At 43.2% G+C, this 21,807-nt stretch overlaps 1 protein-coding gene across 19 annotated transcripts in view; it reads left to right on the top strand.

The window, feature by feature from the left end:
- OBSCN (obscurin, cytoskeletal calmodulin and titin-interacting RhoGEF) overlaps positions 1 to 21,807 on the top strand; it is a 325,223-nt gene that overhangs the window by 167,265 nt on the left and 136,151 nt on the right. For 17 of the 19 annotated variants that reach the window (XM_043975986.1, XM_043975988.1, XM_043975990.1 and 14 more), the window contains 5 exons: positions 755 to 1,027; positions 3,318 to 3,587; positions 7,914 to 8,183; positions 11,935 to 12,207; positions 16,619 to 16,885. In XM_043975986.1, coding sequence (XP_043831921.1) covers positions 755 to 1,027; positions 3,318 to 3,587; positions 7,914 to 8,183; positions 11,935 to 12,207; positions 16,619 to 16,885 — 1,353 coding nt within the window. The remainder of the gene's footprint in view (positions 1 to 754; positions 1,028 to 3,317; positions 3,588 to 7,913; positions 8,184 to 11,934; positions 12,208 to 16,618; positions 16,886 to 21,807) is intronic. The other 2 variants (XM_043975987.1, XM_043975998.1) reach the window with 2 other exon arrangements.

Below are 21,807 nucleotides of genomic sequence, written 5' to 3' on the forward strand. Positions count from 1 at the left end.
GTCCATTAAGCTTGTATGATTTAGAGCTAGAAGAGACCTCAGAAAATCACAAGGTCAGAGAGGGTCAGAACTATACAGGAGCTGAGAGATCTCTTTTTACAGTTGAGGATGCTGAGGAACAAAGATGTTAAGTGACTTAGCCAAGGTCACACAGCTAGTAAGTGCCAGGGTCAGGATCAAAACACAAGTTGACTCTAAATCCACTGGGTCTAACTTCCCAACTGCATTTGTCATTTTTTCTTGTGTTAGAATGAACTATTGTGTTTTTTTCCTCTGGGATCTTCAAAAACCCATAAACAATGCAGAATCAACTGGTTGTCATAGTATGTTTTTTAATTCAATCAGTTTAATTTTAATTTTATTTCAATGTTGGGTGGGTCTCTGGGGACAAGATTGGGAGCCATGAGAACACTGGACCAGGGGTCAGGAGGCCTGAGTCCAAGTCCCATTTCCATCATATAACTGTGTGACCTTGGGCAAGTCCTTTTAATTCTTTGGGTTTTATTATTCTCCCCGGTCAAATGAGAGGGGTTGGATTAGATAGTCCCTAAAGTGTATCTCTTCTGTCTTAATCTATAAATCTGTGAAACTACATGCAAAGGAAACGTGGCCCCTCCCTTGGAGAGTCCCTGGGCTGATAGGAAAATCCCTGACCTTGGGGGAGCTAGTTCTCAGCTTGGTGGGAGAAGGGATGAGTGGCTTCTTTCCCAGCCTTAATGAGTGGATGTCTTGCTATCTGTGACCCCCTCCCCAGCACCTGAGGTCAACATTGTGGAGCCCCTTCACGATGTGAAGCTGTGTGAGGGTGAGGATGCCAAGTTTGTGTGCCGGCTGTCAAGGGCCCCGGGACAGGAGGTCCAGTGGCGCCTGGGCGGCGTGCCCCTCCAGTCCAACGAGATGAATGAGATCCGGGTGGAGCGCGGCACCCTCCACACACTCACCCTGCGGAAGGTGACCGTGGAGGACGCTGGCGTTGTCAGCTTTCACGTGGGGACCAGCAGCTCGAAGGCCCAGCTCTGTGTCACAGGTCAGCCACTTTCCCCTATCTGCATTCCAGGTCCCCGGGTCATCAGGCACCAGTTCTTCTCTTGGGATGGCATGATGGAAAGAGCCCTGGAACAGAGGACCTGGGTTCAAATCTGTCTCTGCTGCCTATTGCTTGTGCCAACTTGAACAAACCCCTCTTACATTAGACTTCAGTTTCCTCGTGAGGAAAATGGGGGCTTAGACTAAACGACCTTCTGAGTTCTGTCTGAGATCTCCTGTGTCTGACCTCTGATGACCCATCCTCCTGATACCATTGGCAACCTCCCTGGCTGCCCTTTCCTCATACCTCCTTCCATTCTCCCCTCGATGTCCACACTCTCCAAACCATGAAGAACTGGATTTCAGGCTCAGTCTTAGCCAACAGTGTAACAAGGCGATAAGAACTAAAGGCACACTGGGGTATGTTAGCAGAGGGGAGGATCCAGGACATAGGAGGTCTGGTCCTGCTCACGTGCCACATGGAGGGCTGTGTCCCATTCTGGGGCCACAGTTTAGTGAGAATATTGACCAACTGGAACATTGTAAATACAATAATAATAGCTAGCACTTACACAGTTCTTCGAGGTTTGCCAAGTGCAAATATGGCCTCATTTGATGCTCACGGTGACCCTGGGCAGTTGGTACAGATGAAGAAACTAAGGCAGGTAACGGTTAAGTGAGTTGCTCAGGGTCACACAGCCAGTGAGTGTCAGAGGCAGGATTTGAACTCAGGTTTTCCTGAGTTTCTACATCTAGTGCTTTACCCAGCGCACCACCTGGCTTCCTCTCCAATTTACTATCTCCCCTTCTCAACCTCTCATCTGTCCTCTCCACACCTACGGCATTAGGTGCACACCTACATAAATGTGTAGGAAGTACAACCAAATATAGTAGAAATAGCATCAGACCTGGAATCAGAACACTTGGGTTTAGACTCTGGCTGTGTGACCCTTCACAAGTCACTTTCTCTGAGCCTTAGTTTTCTCTGCTATAAAATAGGTAGAAACAATACCTTGTACTACTTACTTCAAGAGATTGCTGTGGGGGGGGCAGCTAGGTGGCACAGTGGACAAAGCACTGGCCCTGGATTCAGGAGGACCTGAGTTCAAATGCGACCTCAGACACTTGACACTTACTAGCTGTGTGACCCTGGGCAAGTCACTTAACCCTCACTGCCCCACCAAAAAAAAAAAAAAAAGAGAGAGAGATTTCTGTGAATCACCTTGTAAACTGATATGACATAGTGGAGAGGGCACTAGACTAAGACACACAAACACCTGGTTTCAAACCCCACCCTAGACATTTACTATCCATATGATCTTGGGCAAGTCACTTAAACTCTGCTTCAGTTTCCTCATCCATAAAATGAGGGTGTGGGAATTAATGGCCTCTATGGTCCCTTCTAGATCAAAATCTAGAACCCTATGATATTGAAATTATTATTACTATCAATAACAATGGTAATAATTCTGGCACCAAATATCTTCCTGTAAATATGAAAATAATAACACATGTATATAGAAATTAAATTACCCTGTACACAAATATTTTTCCACTTTCTTTAAAGATTCAGAAATTGAGGTGTGGAATGGCTTAATAACTTGCCTAGGAATACACAAAAATAAAGTCAGAATGAGGAGTGGAACTCAGGTCTTGGGACTACAAGTCCAGTGCTTTTCCCATCATACCAGAACAGCAATAAAAGATGACACGTCTGTAGTGCTTTAAGGTTTACAGAGCACTTTACACGGATGAGCCTTAAAACAACCCTGGGAGTGGGTACTACAGGCATTATTTTAAAAAAAAAATTTGCGGGGCAATGAGAGTTAAGTGACCTGCCCAGGATCACAAAGCTAATAAGTGTCAAGTGTCTGATACTGGATTTGAACTCAGGTCCTCCTGAATCCAGGACTGGTGCTTTATCCACTGAGCCACATAGCTGCCCCACCCCCCCTTACAGGCACTATTTTTAAGAGGAGGAAGCAAACTCAGGTAGTTTAGCTGGCCTACCCATGGCCACCAAGTGTCAGATGCAGAATCCAAAGCTTGGTCTTTCCTGCCCAGGGCTTCATGTGTGCTGCTGTGCAATATAGGTGATAGAGTGGACGGGTGGATGGCTGTGCTAGTGAATTGAGAGCACAGACTCTCTGGTCTGTCCCAGTGGATTGAAGTTCTCCAATATGTTGTGGAAAAGCAAAGGTCAGGACTCACTGGTCTAAACCACAACAAAGTTAGTTACAGTTTGAATAAACCAAAGTTGAACTGACCTAGCCTGGAAATCTTCCCCGCAGCTGCTCCTTCTGTATACTTCCAAGAAGAACTCCGAGATGTCACTTCAACAGAGCAAGGCACAGCCACTCTACGCTGTGAAATTTCCACACCTGGCACCCCTGTGGAATGGAGGAAAGGAGGGCAGGTCCTGCAGGCCAGTGCCAAGTATGAGATCCGCCAGGTGGGCACCCAGGCCGAGCTCATCATCCACACCTTGGAGGCAGAAGACATTGGCACCTACACCTGCATCGTGGGAGACAAGCAGAGCACGGCCACCGTCTCTGTACAAGGTTAAATGGGTGGGGGGTGGGGAGAGCAGGGTCACAAACTCCAAATTCTTATATGGATGGTTATTTCTGAGGGCACGTTGTCCTACAGTGGCCAAATGAATCTCCTTAACTTTCATCTCAGAAATCTGCGTCCCCAGAAACATGTCCCAAGAAGGTAGCATGGTTCCACTGAGATCACTTAAATAAGTAACAAATGTCACACTTAGGCTATCCCATTGGTCTAGCCTGAGATTTTGCCTGTTTGGGGCCCCTTAAGTAACATTTTGTGTGAGAATGTGGTTGCCTTCCAAGTTGTTAACTCCAAAAGATACATCATTCGTATATACACTTTTTGTGTTTGTGTTTTTGGGTAGAGAATGGATATAAAATAAGTATATGGATGAGGGGGAATCAGTGGATTTAATTTTGTTTAAACTTTCAATAAGCTGTAGATAAAATTCCAAATCAAGGCCTTTTTTCATTTGTGTGTGTGTGTGTGTGTGTGTGAGGCAATTGGGGTTAAGTGACTTGCCCAGGGTCACACAGCTAGTAAGTGTCAAGTGTCTGAGACCGGATTTGAACTCATGTCCTTCTGACTCCAGAGCTGGTGCTCTATCCACTGTGCCACCTAGCTGCCCCAAGACCTTTTTATAAAGTTGAGTCATCATGTGCCTGGGTGGAATGATTTGTCTTCAATTCAGTTCAATTCATCAAAGTACCTACTATGTGCCTGATGCTAGGAAAGATACAAAAATTATTTTTTAAATGGCACAGTCCCTGCTATCGAAAACCTTAGCTCCTACTAGGGAGATATATACATTCAAACAAATAGGATAAAAAGGGAGAGCATGATGGGGCCAGAGGTGAGATACAAACAAAGTGCTTGAGGAGAGCCATGGGGACAGATTGATGTGAGGAGAGGGATGACTCTCAGTGGACAAGAAGAAACAAAGTAGGTAATTAGACCAAATGAGATCACTGGATTTCTGAGTTTATGGGGATTGAAGAATTCTTCCATTTCTGTGCCATTTGCTTCGATTTCCATTTGGATGTGTCAGGAGTGGGCTTATTTCTAATTAAAGTCAGCTGATAGAATAGACAAACATTGAAGGCAGCAAACTAGCTGGTGCAGTGGATAGAGTTGTGGGCCTGGAGTCAAGAAGACCTGAGTTCAAGTCTCACCTCAGATACTTACTAGCTGTATGACCCTGGACAAGTCACTGTTTCCCTCAGTTTCCTCAGCTATAAAATGGGAGCAGTAATAGAACTTACTTTTCAGGGTTGTTGTAAGGATCAAATAAGATATTAATTGTAAGGTCCTTAGCACAGTGCTAGGCACACAGTAGGCACTATATTAGTTATTATTATAGTGTTGTCCTGTCTCTGTTGAAAAAGAAGGACATTCATGAGTCTAAGGGGACTCATGAATTATATATATATAAATAATTATATATTATTATATATTATAATATATAATATATAATAACCTCTGTTTGCCTTTATAATATATATAATATATTATAAATTATATATATATATATATATATAAAATTCATGAGTCCCCAGACTATGCTCTCAGCCCAGGGAACAAGCATGGCAGTAAGATGTTTGCTCCTGCAGTTAGCCACAAGAGCTGGCCCAAAGGAGTTACCAGCAAAAAGACAAGGGTCTGGGAATCAGCACATATGGAGGACAAAGAGGAGTTAGAAGTGGCCTGCAGAGAGTTTGTGTTGCTTGTGCTCCTGACAATACCAAGCAACACTTATGTGTTCACAAAGTGGACTGAGATCATCTCTGATCTAGGAGAAGAAGTGGAAGGGATGGAGGGGAAAATAGATGGGAAGCCCTAAAGAGTGCTAACAAACATGAAGGGTCAGAAATGATTGTCACTGGTCTTTCAGTGATGACAGAGAACAAGATATGTGTCCTGGGACTAGAAAAGGGAGAATGTCCCAATGTTTTACAAATGGAAGAAGATAGAGTCCTTGATGTATGCCACCTGACTTCTGTTCCTGGCAAAATTCTAAAGGCCATCATTAATGGGATAGCTTATGAGCATGTAGGAAGAAGAGTGGAGAAAAACCAAAAACATTAGGAGGGGCAGCTAGGTGGCGTAGTGGATAAAGCATCAGCCCTGGATTCAGGAGGACCTGAGTTCAAATCCAGATTCAGACACTTGACACTAGCTATGTGACCCTGGGAAAGTCACTTAACCCTCATTACCCACAAAAAAAGAAAAGAAAAGAGCAATCAATGAAAAACAAAGACCATATAAGATTTCTGATTCAGAGATTTGCTTGATCAGCTGGATGCCTTTACAGGGAGATGAGCCTTTGTTTGTATTTGCCCATGAAAGATATGAGCAAGAGTCAAAGGATCTGGGTTCAAATTCTACATCTTACATTTATTAACTGTGGGACCTTGGACAAGTCTCTTAACCTACCAAGGCCATTGTTTCTTCATTTATAAAACGAGAGGGCTGGACAGATGACTTCTGAAATCCCTTCTAGTTCTAAAACTATAATGGGGAGCAAAAACCCTGGATGGTTAGAGGTCTACTTATTTTTAAATTTTTAAAATTTTTAATTTTTCTCAATTACATGTAAAGTTATTTTTTGAGTTCCAAATTTTTCTCCCACCCTCCCTCCCCGCTCCCCACAGGCCAGCAAGCAATTTGATATGTTATACAATTACTATCATTTTAAACATATTTCCACATTAATCAGAACAAAAGGGGAAAACACAAGAAAGAATAAACAAGAACAATAACAAAAAAGCAACAACAAAAGTGAAAATAATATGCTTCAGTCTACATTCAGACTCCACAGTTCTTTTTCTGAATGTGGAGAGCATTTTCCACCATAAATCTTTTGGCATTGTCTTGGATCATTGTATTGCTGAGAAGAATTAAGTCTATCACAGCTGATCATCACACAATGTTGATTCTGTGTACAATGTTCTTTTGGTTCTGCTCATTTCACTCAGCATCAATTCATGTAAGTCTTTTTCTGAAATCTATCTGCTTATCATTTCTTACAGAACAATAGTATTCCATTACATTCATATACCACAACTTGTTTAGCCATTCCCCAATTGATGGGCATTCCCTCAGTTTTCAATTCTTTGCTACCACAAAAAGAGCAGCTATGAATATTTTTGTATATGGGTCCTTTTCCCTTTTTTATGATCTCTTTGAGATATAGAAGAGGTCTGCTTATATAACAAACTTTAAGTTCATTTCATTCCTTTTGTTTTTGTTGTTTAGTTGTGTCCAACTTTTCATGACCCCATAGACCATAAACCACGGAGTTTTTTTGGCAAAGATACTATAGTGGTTGCCATTTTCTTTTCCAGTAGATAAAGGCAAACAGAGGTTAAGTGATTTGTCCAAGGTCACACAGCTAGTAAATGTCTGAGGCTGAATTTGAACTCATGTCGTCCTGACTCCAGGTCCACCATTCTATCCAAACCACAGAATACTGTCATAAGGCCAGAAGCCCATATGGGTGTCTGGGGGTGAAAAGTGGGACCCACAAGAATGTGAATAGCCCCATTAGAAGCCCCAAGTTTATTTCACTTCTGAGAGGAGTCAGAACTACAGGGTGGTTCTATGGAAGACTTTAGGACACTAGGGAAAGTGGAATTCAAAAGAAAGGAAGGGGAATGGTATTGATTGGTTAGGAACTATTACAAGTCTTTTATGTGCTTCCTGAATTACTTATGGATTCCTATAAATCTTTTGAAATGGTTTTGCATTTTCTATGAGGTAAAGTAAAAGCTTTCCTATACTCAGTGTATACATTGTTACCTTGAATTCTTGCATAGAATCTGGAGATCCTTTTGTGGATACCTAGAGTAGAGCTATATTCAGAGATTTTCCCAGAGCAAACTTTGCCTAAGGACATAATAAGCCAAAGAGACATTAATCTTTGGATTTAATTCCCAAGATTGAACCTGGTCTGTATAAGCCAGAGCAGAAGGCAGTGTGCAATGGGTTATATGTAAAATGAAGGGTTTGGATGAGATGATTTCCAAGAACATTCCCTACCAACTCTTGAGCCTGTGAGTCTGTAAAGTAACAAAAGCTTGGACACACTGATCTAAACCAATTCCAAACTGGATATTTTGGGTTTTGTTTTTTGGGTTTTTTTTGGTAGGCAATAAGGGTTAAGTGACTTGCCCAAGGTCACACAGCTAGTAAGTGTCAAGTGTCTGAGGCCAGATTTGAACTCAGGTACTCCTGAATCCAAGGCCAGTGCTTTAACCACTGCGCCAGCTAGCTGCCCCCAAATTGGATATTTTGAACAAATGTTCATTGAAATGAACTGAACTAGAAATTTCCTCCAGCAGCAACACCTGTACACTTCCAAGAGGAACTCCAGGATGTCACTTCAACAGAGCAAGGCACAGCCATCCTTCACTGTAAAATTTCTACACCTGGCACCCCTGTGGAATGGAGAAAAGGAGGGCAGGTTCTAAAAGCCAGTGCCAAGTATGAGATCCGCCAGGTGGGCACCCAGGCTGAGCTTATCATCCACACCTTGGAGGCAGAAGATGTTGGCGCCTACACCTGCATCGTGGGAGACAAGCAGAGCACAGCCACCGTCTCCATACAAGGTTAGGCTGGGGTGGTGAGAGGTGGGGGTTGGGGAGGGAAGAAGGGCAGTGTCACATGTTCAATGTTCTTGGATGGATGTGATATCAGAGGGCACAGTGTCCTACAGTGGCCTAGGCAGATAACATGGTCCTGTTGAGATTATTTAAGGACATAACCAAGGCCACACTTAGGCTGGACCAATGGTCTACTCAAGACACTGAGGAATATTTTGTGGGAGAATGTGGTTGCTTTCCATGTTGTCAACCTCCAAAGATACATCATGAATTTTAACAAAAATATTCTCTCAGAGATTATTGTGTCTAGGCTTGTGGGGTGGTGGGTACATATGAAATTAGTAAATAGCTGAGGTGAAGGGGGCAGCTAGGTGGCACAGTGGATAAAGCACTGGCCCTGGATTTAGGAGGACCTGAGATCAAATCTAGCCTCAGACACTTACATTTCCTAGCTATGTGACCCTGGGCAAGTCACTTAACCCTCATTGCCCTGCAAAAAAAAATAGCTGAGGAGAAAGCAGTGAATTTAGTTATTTAGGAACTTTTCATAAACCATAGACAAGGTTCTTTATCAAGGCCTTTAAAAAAACTGCTGGCATGGAGTAGTGTATTTTCCTAAGTAGTACAATTCAATATAAACATATGTTTTCTAAGAGCCCACTGCATGTAAACCCACTGGGGATGAAAAAAAAATGAAAGTTGACACAATCCCTGACTTTAAGGAGTTTACAGTCTACCAGGGAATGGGTGGGGAGAATATAGCATGTAAAAACAGTATGATACAAGGAATGATGTGATGGAGCCAAAGGCAAGAACCACCCAAAGTATTCCACAAGAATCTAAGGAGAGAGAGGTCAGCATCCACTGGGAGGCAGATCAGAGAAGGCTTCATCATGGAGATTGAGTCTTAGCTGGCTCTTTAAGCAAAAGGAGAATTTCAACAATTAGCGATTACCTTGTAAGGAATACATTACAGATGGTGGTTAAGAGATCACCTTCTTCCAAACAATATGATAAGGTAAGTGGTATATGTATTTTATCCCCATTTTATAAATGAGAAAACTGATGCTCAGGGAAGAGAAGTGATTTTTCTGGGTCCATTTTGCTAATCAGTGTCAGAGTCAGGACACAAACATAGATCTTCTGACTCCAAGGCTCTTTCCACTATACCACGAGTTATACATATAGAACAAGGATTATTTATCTGGGGTGCACAGGTCCCAGAAAGGTCCCTTATGTGTTTCCTGAATTGTTTATGGACTGTGGTAAGTTCTTTTATCTTGTTTTGCATTTATTGTGGGGTAAACGAAAGGCTGTTCTGAATCCAGTATATACGCTGTTACCCTAAGGGGTCTGTGAATAGTCAAGTCAAAGCAACAAGGATTTATTAAGTGATTCCAATATATCAGATACTATGCTAAGTGCCTGGGATATATACAAACAGAAAGACCACTCCTGCCCTCAAGGAATTTACATTCTAATTCAGGAAGATAATGCATAAAAGAGAGTTGAAACAGGGGATCACTTTCAGGAGGTCCAAGAACTTTTTTTTAAAGAACTTTTTAAAAAAGTATTTTGATAATGGTAGATTTAGTTTTCTTCATAATCCTGTATATCTTGTTTTATGAATTTAAAAACATTTTCTGAGAATGGGTCCATAGGTTTTACCAGATTGCCAGAGGGGTCCATAACACAAAAAAGGGTAAGAACTCCTGCTCTAGAGATCGGTCTTCATATCTTTTTTAATGTTGAGGAAAAGGCACATGGGTTCAAATCACTGCTTTCGTATGTTAGTAAACTCTTCTGAGTAATGAAATGCCAACCCAGAGAGGATGCCTCAAGAGGCAGGCAAACTCAACTCAACAAAACTAACACCCTTATCCATCACTCCACAAGCATTTATTAAGCACCTACTATGTGCTAGGCACGATGCTATGTGCTGGGCTACACAAAATGAAACAGAAAGCTGACCCAGTCTCCAGGCATTTTGACTGGAGATTAATGACAATAATCTGAGCTAATGTTTCCAAGACCTTTGATGCTTAAAATAGTCTACTGGCTACCATTTTTCTCTGCTAGCACAGATAATAAATATTTGGCCACACATGTAGTTTTTATGCCAGTATTGATAAAACCCTTTAACCTTTCAAACCCTTTTATGGCCATGATCTCATTTGATCCTCATTCCCCAGTCCTCTGAAAGAACTAGTTCTGGAATTATTGTCTCCATTTTAGAGATGAGAAAACTGAGGTCCAGGCAGGGGAAGTAACCTGTCCAAGGTCACACAGCAAACGGCAGCATCAGGATATAATTGTCCAACTCCTGAGTCTTTCCAATCCACCAGGGGCAAAAAAAGGGAAGGGTCAATGGAGACATGTGAGCCCTTTTCAAATAGAAGACAAGAACAGACTTGTTTGGGATTGATCCAAATGGCAGAACTTCCACCCATGGTTGGAAGTTACAGGGAGATAGATTTGGGCTCGATATTCTTCCATATAATTAAAGCTGCACCATAATGGGAACAGCTGCTTGGGAAGGAGGGAGCCCTCTTCATAAGAACAATTCACATTTTTGTGATGCTATCAGATGGATCACCTTGAGTCTTTGAAGAAGGAAGGCCCTGCAAGTACGAACACCTGCCCTTGTATAGATAATAACAGTCGTAATAGCAGCTAGCATTTATGAAGCACCTACTCTGTGCTTGAAAGAACTACCTGCCTACAATCACATGGTAAACATTTGAGTCGGGATTTGAACCCAAGTCCCCTCACTTTAGGTCCAGTGTTCTTTCCATGACACTGCACTGATATAGAAGGCATTCTTGTACAGGAGGAGGGAGGGGTGGGGAGAAGAGAGGTGGGGCAGGAGCACCTAGAGCAACTAGATCACCTGTAAGGTCCTTTCAAGCTTGGAAAGTCCTAGAATTCTATGCATCAACTTTGGGGCTTGTCTGCTGTAGACTTCAAATCCAGGGCACTGTCCCCACAACTCATCTCTTCACCTTCCTGCAATCAGCAGTGTGTGTGTGTGTGTGTGTGTGTGTGTGTGTGTGTGTGTGTGTGTGTGTGTGTGTGAGAGAGAGAGAGAGAGAGAGAGAGAGAGAGAGAGAGAGAGAGAGAGAGAGAGCGGGCAGGCAAGGGCAGCTTAACAGTGACCTAAGCAAAATAAGTTTAGAGACAAATTGGATGCCCAGATAATTCTTTCTACAGTGAAAATCAAAGGCAAATGTGAGTGCTTTGGGGACATCCCCTGTTTGGGCTAATCTAGTAGGTATTTGTTGAATAAATGAATGAATGCACCCATGTATCACTTCACTGAGCATATATTAAGGACCTACTATTTGTATGGCAGTGTGAAGATCCTGCAAACACAAAGACAAAAATAAAATAATCCCTGTCTTTAGAACTAGCAGAGCAAAAAACTTATATTCTCCTGGCTATTATTCCTCTGTTAACACAGATAATAAATATTTGACCACGTACGTAGTTTTTAGTGCAAATATTGATGCACCTTCAGTGTCCTCGAGTAAAGCTCATAAAAAGGCTCTGCTTGTCAAAACCCAGATGTTTATAATCCTATTACCCCTTCCTTCCTTCCTTCCTTCCTTCCTTCCTTCCTTCCTTCCTTCCTTCCTTCCTTCCTTCCTTCCTTCCTTCCTTCATTCAACCAACCAGCATTTATTGAACGCCTATTGTATAAAAGGTCACATGCCAGGCACCAGCCCATACTCCCCTTTGTTCTCACTCTGTCACACAGAAGAGGAATTTCGGCTAGTGCGTGGTTTACAGAATGTGGACGTCTTTGTGGGCGAGGCAGCCACCTTCTCCTGTGAGCTGTCTGCCGGGGGCATCGGCGGGGCCCGCTGGTGGCTGGATGGGACCCTGCTCCAGGATGGTCCCTTCAGTTCAATCTCAGTGCACGGCGGGACAGTCCACACCTTGACGCTCAGGGACCTGGGGCCCCAGGACTCAGGGACCATCACCTTCCGGGCAGGGTCCCTCGTGTCCTCAGCTAAATTATTAATCAAAGGTATTTGGGCTTTGGAGGGGGATCCCCCCACTCCTGCCTTCGTCCCCCGAGTGGCCTTGGTGCTGGTGCTTCCGCGTCAGGTTACTGTAAGAACCTCCTTGCCTACCAGTCATTGTCCAGGTCGTGTATTCTATCTTAGGAGGACCTGGCTGGAACTTTACCTTAGAAACACAGTAAGGTCATAAAAATAATTCTATCTAGCATTTACATAGCCCTCACAAAGCACTTTATATTTGATGTTTCACTCGATGCTCATAACAACCCTGGGAGGGAGATGCTCTTGCTATCCCTTATTTACAGAAGAGGAAACCTGGGCTTAGAGGAGTGACATCACTTGCTCCGGATCAAACACCTAGTAAGCACCAGAGACAGGATTTGACTTCAGCTCTTCCTGACTCCACCTTCCTCACCCTTAAGAAGCCAGAGTCACTTCTACATCTCAGAGTGGAATGAAAGATATTCGCAAAGATGCGATAACTTCATAATAAGTATAACGTGGACCAGCCTAAGATAAGGACATCAGAAAGATGAAGGGCAGTTTGGCTTAAACACGTGGTGCAGTATTGGTGGTGTACTCTGGTCGGCGCTGCAGAGCTGCTATCTCAGACAAGAGGCCATCCACTGCCCTCCTTGGTCAGTTTCATCAACGACTGGCCCTTTCCGATCTGTTTGAATTCATCACCCCAGTTTGCTGCACTGATTCTTAGGAAGACTCTTCTTCACCTAGGAACTTGCCCTTCTCAGGAATCATACAGACAAATCCCTTCTCATGGGGCAGAAAGACAATTCTGAAAGAGACAAGGTTCCGCATGAATGAAGACTGGTGCCAATCCCTCAATACTGCAGACACGAAGGTGCCTGAGAAACATAACCTTGCATGAGTTTCTAGAGAGGAGCCCACCAATCTCCCTGAACACAAATGACCCTGTGAGAATGGGACGACCAATTCCATCTGGATCCCCAGCAGCTACTGCCTTTTATCATGGGATCATGGGACTCTTCATTTTAGAGCTGGAAGGAACTGTAGAAATCTTCTAATCCTAGAATGTCACAGTTGGAAGGGATCTCAAAGGCCATCTAGTCCAACCTCATGTGTGAGCAAGGTCCCCAGGAAGAGGTCATCTACCTTTTAAATTAGTAGTTGACAAGAATGCTACCCATGCCTTTTTCCATTAATGCCACTGGTAAAAATGTTGAACACCATAAGACAAAAAAAACAAAAACAAAAAACAACCCAGATCCCTGGGCCATTGCCCTAGAGACCTCCTTCAAGATTGACATGGAATCATTAATTACTCTTCTATGTGTCCAGCCACTCGACCAAGTCTAAGTTTACATTAGTACACTGGCATCGAGCCCACATCTCTCCATCTTGTCCACAGATATAGTATGAGGGACTGTGTCACATGCTTTGTTGGCACATAGGTATGCTAAGTCTTTGTATTCCTCTGATCTACCAGTCTAATAACCATGATTTAGAAGGGAATGAACTCAGTTGTGCATGACCTGTCCTCAGTGAAGCTTCTCAGGTTTTTAGCAATCACTGCTTCCTTTTCTAAGAACTCACGTATCATCCCTTTAATAACATTTTTCTAGACTTTAATCAGGAATTGAAATCAAGCTCATTGAGCTATAGCTAGCAGACTTCACTCTCTTCCCTTTTGGGGGACATTTACTCTTCTTCACACTTGTGACAACACACCTATTGACAGTCTCTTAAAGATCACCAACAGTGGTACAGCAGGGACATATGTCAGTTCATTAAATGACCCAGGATGGGAATAATTTAAACATAGCTATCAATAGCTAAAAGCTATCCATCTTGGGTTTCTATTCCTACCTAGAAATGTTTGTTCTACTCAGATGGAACAGAATATGGTAAAATATTTTGTTATGCAGCACTTATTATAAATAACATAGGAATTCTGAGATGAAGGAAATCACTGTGATCTGGGATGGCCAAAGAAGGCTTCCTGGTTTAAGAAAGACTTGAGCTAAGCATTAAAGAATTGCTAGGATTTAGATAAAGGGAAAGACAGGGAAAGTGGGAACATAGAAAGTTCTGTATACATATTTGAACATGGCCCACAGAAATCCAAACACACTGGCTCTTGGCTGAATGGGCAGAAAATGTCCTATAGGGTTGGTGTTAATAGGAGGGTTACCAGATATTTGCTTAAAGAGCACCAAGCACATGGTGGATGAGGAGTCCCTAAGCCTTAGAGCCTAAGAGATACTTTATCTATGTAGCTCAAGACAGGTACGCAGCCACACCTTAGAAGCAGATGACCATGGTGTTGTGTTAGCTTTGGGATATCCCAAGTGATGGGCTCTGTCTGGGTGGGTAGGGCTGAGGTGTCAGATAGGGAAAGATTATTCAGCCCTCTACCCATATAGTCCTGATAGCAAGAGACTCTCATCATCCAATAGTATATAAGTATATGATTCCATTCTTCATTTCAGTTCAAATTAAGACACAATTAAGTGTCTACTAGCTAGAGATCTCTGGGCTGGTCAGTGGAGGAGATAGAAAGTTTGATAAATCACAGGCTCTGCTATCATTCTGCTTCCAGTCTAGTAAGCCCCATAAGTTTCCCTGTGCCCTAGGCCATAGAGATGGACCCAGAATTGGTCTTTGGATCTCCTTAGGTTGGAAGAGTTTGTCTGGTCTTAAGTATGCATTAGACACAAATGGATATATATATATGTAAAATTATTCCATGCATACTTCAATCAAGCAGTTCTTTCTCTCAATGCAGATAGCATCTTTCTTCACATGTCCTTTATTGCTAATTTGGGTATTTATATTAGTCAAAATGATAAGCATTTCTGTTGCAGAGTATCATTTTTTTAAAAAGATGATGGCATGTGAAACTGAAAAATGAAATACTTTTTACAAAAAAGTATGCCCTAGCACAACCCCTTTAATCTACCATTATGGCATCCTGGTATCTAGGCTCCCTTAGTTAAAAAAACAAAGTACTTTCTCTCAGAAAATACCCTATGTCCTGTCCTATGCCATGGCCCAGAGACCTAGAGAAACCCCATACAAAAGAAAGGAAAAAAGCAAGAAAATGCATTCCATTTTCCCGAAGCCTTGTGCCTGGTGTCCATCAGTCCTAACCTGACTTCTTTCAGGCTTGGGACACATAGGTTCATGCTTGGCCAGCCCAGGTGACCCATCTGATTCACCCAGCTCTGCTAAGAAAATTCGGGGTTGTCAGTTGCTCCTATCTGAGGACCATGGAGAGCAGCCTTCCAGGATCCTCCCTTTGGCCTCCATCCTCTGGTAGATCAGCTAATGAGCTTATGTGGTATTTCATCTTGTTGGCAGCAGCAAAGGATGCAGGGAAGCTGGGAACAAACAGGCTTTGGATCCCTGCAGGGAGTAATTAACTGGAGGACTAGGGCTTTAAATAAGCCTTTGGCATTATCTAGCTGAAGTTATTGTGCAGCTGCAGAATTTAGGACAGTGCAGATACGACAATGATTATTGGAACAGACCGAATGTACAAGGGAGCTGCTGCTGAGGTCCTGGATTCCTTTCCTTCTGTCATTTCTCTGTCTGCCATCTTCTAGCCAGAGAAGACATTCAGAGGATTGTCCTGGGTTTGTTTTTACTGAATGTGTGCACACAAGCCCCACTTCTCATGTATGTCTGGGTCATTTCAGGCAAGCACTGTGGAGATTTGGACAAAGGGGAAACCATTCCCCTAACAAGACCAAAGGCTCAGCTGTTTGCTGATTGTCTGAAGTTTGCTACTGAGGACGTTGCCTTTTCCCAAAGGCCATGCCTACCTCAGAGGTTGCAGTCTTGAATGCCCTAGGCCAACCAGACAGACTGTAGTTCCATCTCAAATAGATCCAGAATTTCAATTTTCCCCTGAGAGTCCTTTGTGGGATTGGTCACTTTAGGGTCACAGCAAAGCTGAAGCAGAATGCATGTTGGTATAAGGTAAAGAACAGTAAGACAACTGGAAGATATTAGAGTTTACCGGGGAAGGCGTCTTTCAAAATATGCCAAGTTCTGAATGATACCCTAAGAAATGTAATAGATTTTATAAAACCCTTGTGCCCAATGCCCTGCAAGAGGGAATATATTTGAGTTGACTTTTCCTGGAGAGCTGGGAAGAGTCTTGTGTAGGAGGAATTGGTAAATTACATACCCCCCATCTGGAGGTTCTGTGGGCCCCTCCCCTAGTCCAGAAGGCTATTTGGCACCACCTCACATCCTTAGTAACTCTGCCCACGCGCATGCTTAGAGCTTGCGGCTAGCTCACTCTGCTACTAAACTCACTAACCATGGCCAGGCACAGGGCTCCCCATTATTTACAGTTGTCTCTATGGAGGGGGGAGGGAGGTGGCTACCCCACCCTACTAATGCATGTCCTCCTGACATATTGGCCGACAGATCCCACCGTTGAAGTGGTCAGTGCCATGAAAGATCTGACCGTCGAGGAGAACAGCATGGCCGAATTCATATGCCAGTATTCCCGGCCCATACGGGCCACATGGAAGATCAATGAGCAGGAGGTCCGTGCCGACGGGCAGCGCGTCATTGTTGAGCAGGATTGGAATGTAGCCAAGCTAACCATTAAACCTGCCCTCCCCCGTGACAGCGGAGTCTATTCTTGTGAAGCGGAGGGCACCCGAGTGGTGGCTCTGCTTGACGTCCAAGGTGAGGCATGCCTGCAAGCTGGCCAGGCAAGAAGCCCACCACAGGGCAGGAGGGAGGAAAGAGGATAAGGCTGACCATTCCCTAGCTGGATTTGGCGTCAGAAGACCTGAGTTCAAATCCCCTTAGTTCTGCTATTTTCTATTTATATGACCTGGGGCAAGTTACTTAATATCTATAAGCCTTAGTTTCCTCATCTGTAAAATGAAGGGGTTAACCTAGATGACATTTTTTTCGGCTCCAAAATCTTATTTTCCTATAATTTTGGATGGTTTAGTTTGTAGCATCTGCTGTTTTAACTATATGGTGATGGTGAAATGGGAGAGTAGATAACTCCTTAGACTGAATGCTTCCACAGGCAGAGAGCTCTGGAGTAGATGCTGGGGAGAAAAAAAAGGGGAGAGACACAAGTCACTGATGAAAAATATTCAACAGCTCAGGACCAAGGACACCCCTGGGGACACTCCACTGGATCTCTAGGCCAGATCACTCCCTCCAATTGTCATCCAACCTTGGGTTCTAGTTATTTAGATGGTTCTAATTCCACCTAACTGTATTATGATCTAGCTCATATCTTGCCATTTCAGTGTTTCATGTGTCCTTGTGAACTTCTCAAAAGCTTTGTTCTTAGTAAATTTTGATTACAGCCTTTCACAAAGGGACAGTAATAATGGGTTCATTCCTCGGATGCTTTAAATGTTAGAAAGGGCTTTCCTCACAAGAGAGCCTTGTAAGGGAGGTTGTGCAAGCATTGTTGTCCCCATTTTATAGATCAAGAAACTAAGGTTCAGAGAGGGGTACATGACTTGTCCAATGTCATACACTACTGGGTAGCAGAGCCAGAGATTGAGTCTTTTGATCCCAAATCCATTGCATTTCCCAGCCCACAAATCCTCCTTACTCATCACTCCTAAATGCACATGATTAAGGAAGGTTTCCTAGAGGTAGTGAGCTTGAGCAGGGTTTGGAAAGGGAAGAGACAGGGACTTATGGTGAAGAGACAGAGAAGGAAAGAAACAGCAACAAGTGGCCAAATTAAGGGGCTAAAATATTATGAAAATGTAGGGAACTGGAATGATGGTTTTCAAGGCATCAATCACTCAATCTATAAGTATTAATAAGCACTGTCTATGTGCCAAGCACTATGCTAGTCAATGGGTATACAAAAATAAAAAGGAATAAGTCCCTAGCCTCAAGGGGCTTACATTCTATCAGGGGAGAGAATACATACATATATAAATATATACAGATTGAATACAAAATGAACCCAGAATAATTTAGGGAGGACATTAGTCATTAGGAAGAGTAGTCAAATGTTTTATGTCGAAGGTGGTACTTGAGCTCTCTTGAAGGAAGAGGGATTCTATGAGGAAAGAAAACATTCTAGGAATGAGGGATGGCCAGTGAAAAGAAGATAGAATGTGAAGAAAAGCAAGAAGGCCCGTTTGGCTAGACCATGGCATATGGGAAGAGGTGCACTATATAATAAAACTGGAAAGCTTGGTTGGACTCCATTGTAAAAGGATTCAAAAGCTAAGTAGATATTTTCTCCTCATGTTAATGAGGAGCCAATGGCATTTAGATCACATGGTTAGACCTTCTTTTTAGGAAAGTCATTTTGGTTGCTCTATGGAAGATGGATTGGAATGGTGAGAGACTTGAGGTAGGGAAACCAAGTGGAAGAATTTTGAAACAGTCTAGGCAAGAGGTGATGGGGGGGGGCACAGCTAGGTGGCGCAGTGGATAAAGCACCGGCCCTGGATTCAAGAGGACCTGAGTTCATATCTGGCCTCAGACACATCACTTACTAGCTGTGTGACCCTGGACAAGTCACTTAACCCCAATTACCTCACCAAAAAGAAAAAACAAACAAAAAAGAGGTGATGGAGGCCTGAACTAAGCTGGCAGTTGTGCCAACAATGAAAAGTTAAAGATAATACTAAGATTGGGAATGTGTAAAATGAGCACAATGGTGGTAATCTTGACAGAAACAGGGAATTTTGAAAGACGGGTAAGTTTAAAGGGGACCCAGAAATTACCAACAACTGACTTTAGACTCTCCTAAGTGTGAGCTGAATTGTTCTCATCTCTTCTGGCTTAGAACCTGGAAAGCCATCAAAAGCCACCAGATTCAACTATCCACCAAACTTCAATTTCCCTGATCCGTAAAATGAAGATAATAATACTTGTATTGCCCACCTCACAAGGTTGTTGTGAGGAAATCATTTTATAGCCCTTAAAGGTTAAGAGTAGTGGGCCTTGGGGGCAGCTAGGTGGCGCAGTGGATAATGCACCAGCCCTGGATTCAGGAGGACCTGAGTACAAATCCAACCTCAGACACTTGACACTTACTAGCTGTGTGACCTTGGGCAAGTCACTTAACCTTCATTGCCCTGCCCCCCCAAAAGAGTAGTGGGCCTTATATTACTACTCCTTTTCAACAAGGAGATTTCCTGAACATGATACCAACTAGCCTCTTGGTACATCTTAAACATCACCTCTTCCTTTATCCAGCCCTTTTATTTCCCAGGATCCATAGGGACCTTCCTCAGGGCATAAACTCATTCCATGGCCAGTAATGATAACTTAAATTTATATGGCACTTTGAGGTTTCAAAGTGCTTTTCTCATAACAGCCCTTTGGGATACTTAGGCACATGCCCATTTTACAGATAGGAAGCCTGAGGATCTGAGAGATTAAGAGATTATACTAACATAGTAGGAGTTATGGTAGAGGTAAAGGATGAGGTATTGTGTGTCTGTCCTGGTTTCAGATCTTGGGCTACATTTATTAAATGTACCATGTGAAGAGTACTGTTTGTGTGAGGCAAGGTTCTTGCTGTCAAGGAGGACATCCATACCCTCACCCAAGGAAAAAGGACATTTACATGGATAACTGTAATATAGAATATTTCATGATGAGTGTACGAAAAGTGCAGACTGTGGTGGATGAAAGATGAAATGACTGAGCAAACAAAGGTTCAAGCTTCTGAGGATATTGATTCATTAAGCAATGCATGCCAATTACATAACAAATTGGGACCAGACCTCCTCATCTTAGGCCTGGACCTTGAATACAAGGGGTGGCAGATTTTTGTTCATTAAAAGAAAACAGGGCAGCTAGGTGGCGCAGTGGATAAAGCACTGGCCCTGGATTCAGGAGGACCTGAGTTCAAATCAGACCTCAGACACTTGACACATACTAGCTGTGTGACCCTGGGCAAGTCACTTAACCCTCATTGCCCCACCCCACCCCCAAAAAAAAATCTGTTAGAAAAAGAACTCTTGATTATGAAATAAATGCCTTTCTCAAGGCACCCTAGATGATGAAGTGGAAAGCAAGTTACCTTTTGAGTCAGAGGACTGGGATTCACATCCTGGTTTTGTTACTATCAGTGTGATCCTCAGCAAGTGATTTCCTTTCCCTGCACCTCAGTTTTCTCCTCTTGAAAGAGAGAAGGATTTAGAAAATGAACTGGGTTAAAATCCTGCTATATCTGCTAACTCCCTCTGTGATTTTGGGTGTATCACTTCACTCGTCCTCATCTGTAGAATGGGGTCATTCTGTGTCTAGTTGAACAAGATGCCCTCTTATCAAGGTCGCTTTCAGCTTGAAATGTATGATTCCATAATTTCTAGGATCCTTTCCACTTCTGAAACCTCATGATTTTAAAAAGAATCCATTTATTCAACAAACATTTGTTAAGCACCTGTGGTGCATAATGGGCAACTAAGTGGCATTGTAGATAGAATAACTGGGCTTGGAATCAGAAAAATCTTCTTGAGTTCAAATCTTGCCTCAGACACTTCCTAGCTGTGTGACCCTGGGCAGGTCACTTAACCCTATTTGCCTCAGTTTCCTCATCTGTAAAATGAGCTGGAGAAGGAAATGGCAAAAACACTCCAGGATCTTTGCCAAGAAAACCCCAAATCAGGACACCACTGAAACAATTTAACATGACACATAATCATTATTTTTATAATTATAATAATGATGATGATAACTGGCATTTATATAGGGTCTACTTTGTCTAAGTTTCCCTTTCGCCAAACCAAGATCACTATCTCCTGACCATGTGCTGTGCCTTCCCACTTACATGTCTTCCCCATAGTCCTCACTGGGGCATTAAAGGCAAATCACCTAACCTGCCCTTCAGCCTCAACTGCTGGCCTGCACGGATACTCTGATCACAGCCTAGAAAGCCTCTGACACTTCTGAGCTATATAACTGCAAGTTACTTAACTTCTATCTGCCTCAGTTTTCTGAGCTATAAAATGGGCATCATGATAGCACCTCCCAGCCAGGGTTGTTGTGAGAATCAAATGAAATAATATTCACAAAAGCACTTAGTACAGTGCTTGGCACACATTGTTGTCCAGTTGTTCTTCAGTCATGCCTGATTCTTCACCACCCCATTTAGAGTTCTTGGCAAAGACACCGGAGGGGTTTGCCATTTCCTTCTCCAGCTCATTTTACAGATGAGGAAACTTAAGGCAAACGGGGTTAAGTGACTTGCCCAGGGTCACACAGCTAGTAAGTGTCTGAGGCCTGATTTGAACTCAGGTCTTCCCAACTCCAGAGCCAGCACCCTATCCATTATACCACCTTGCTGCCCTCCTTGACACATAGTTGGTGTAATATAAATGCTAGTGATTTATGGCAGTGATGATGGTGGTGGTGGTGATGATGCCACCTGTGCACTGTGTCTAAGGCACCATACTGGGTACTGGGATATATATAAAGCTGGAAGATGACAGACTCCACAAGGTCACAGGGGACTTGGGGCCTGACATCACATAGTCAGTCCTGCTTCCATGGCTTTGTTCCTCCAGCAGCCAAGGGGAAATGGCCCTGGATTTCTATTCCAGGTCTGCCATTAATAAGAATAAAATAATTCCAGCCTGAGAAGGAACCTCAGTGACCCT

Source organism: Dromiciops gliroides, chromosome 1 (assembly GCF_019393635.1).
Source record: "Dromiciops gliroides isolate mDroGli1 chromosome 1, mDroGli1.pri, whole genome shotgun sequence".
Taxonomy (NCBI): Eukaryota; Metazoa; Chordata; class Mammalia; order Microbiotheria; family Microbiotheriidae; genus Dromiciops; species Dromiciops gliroides.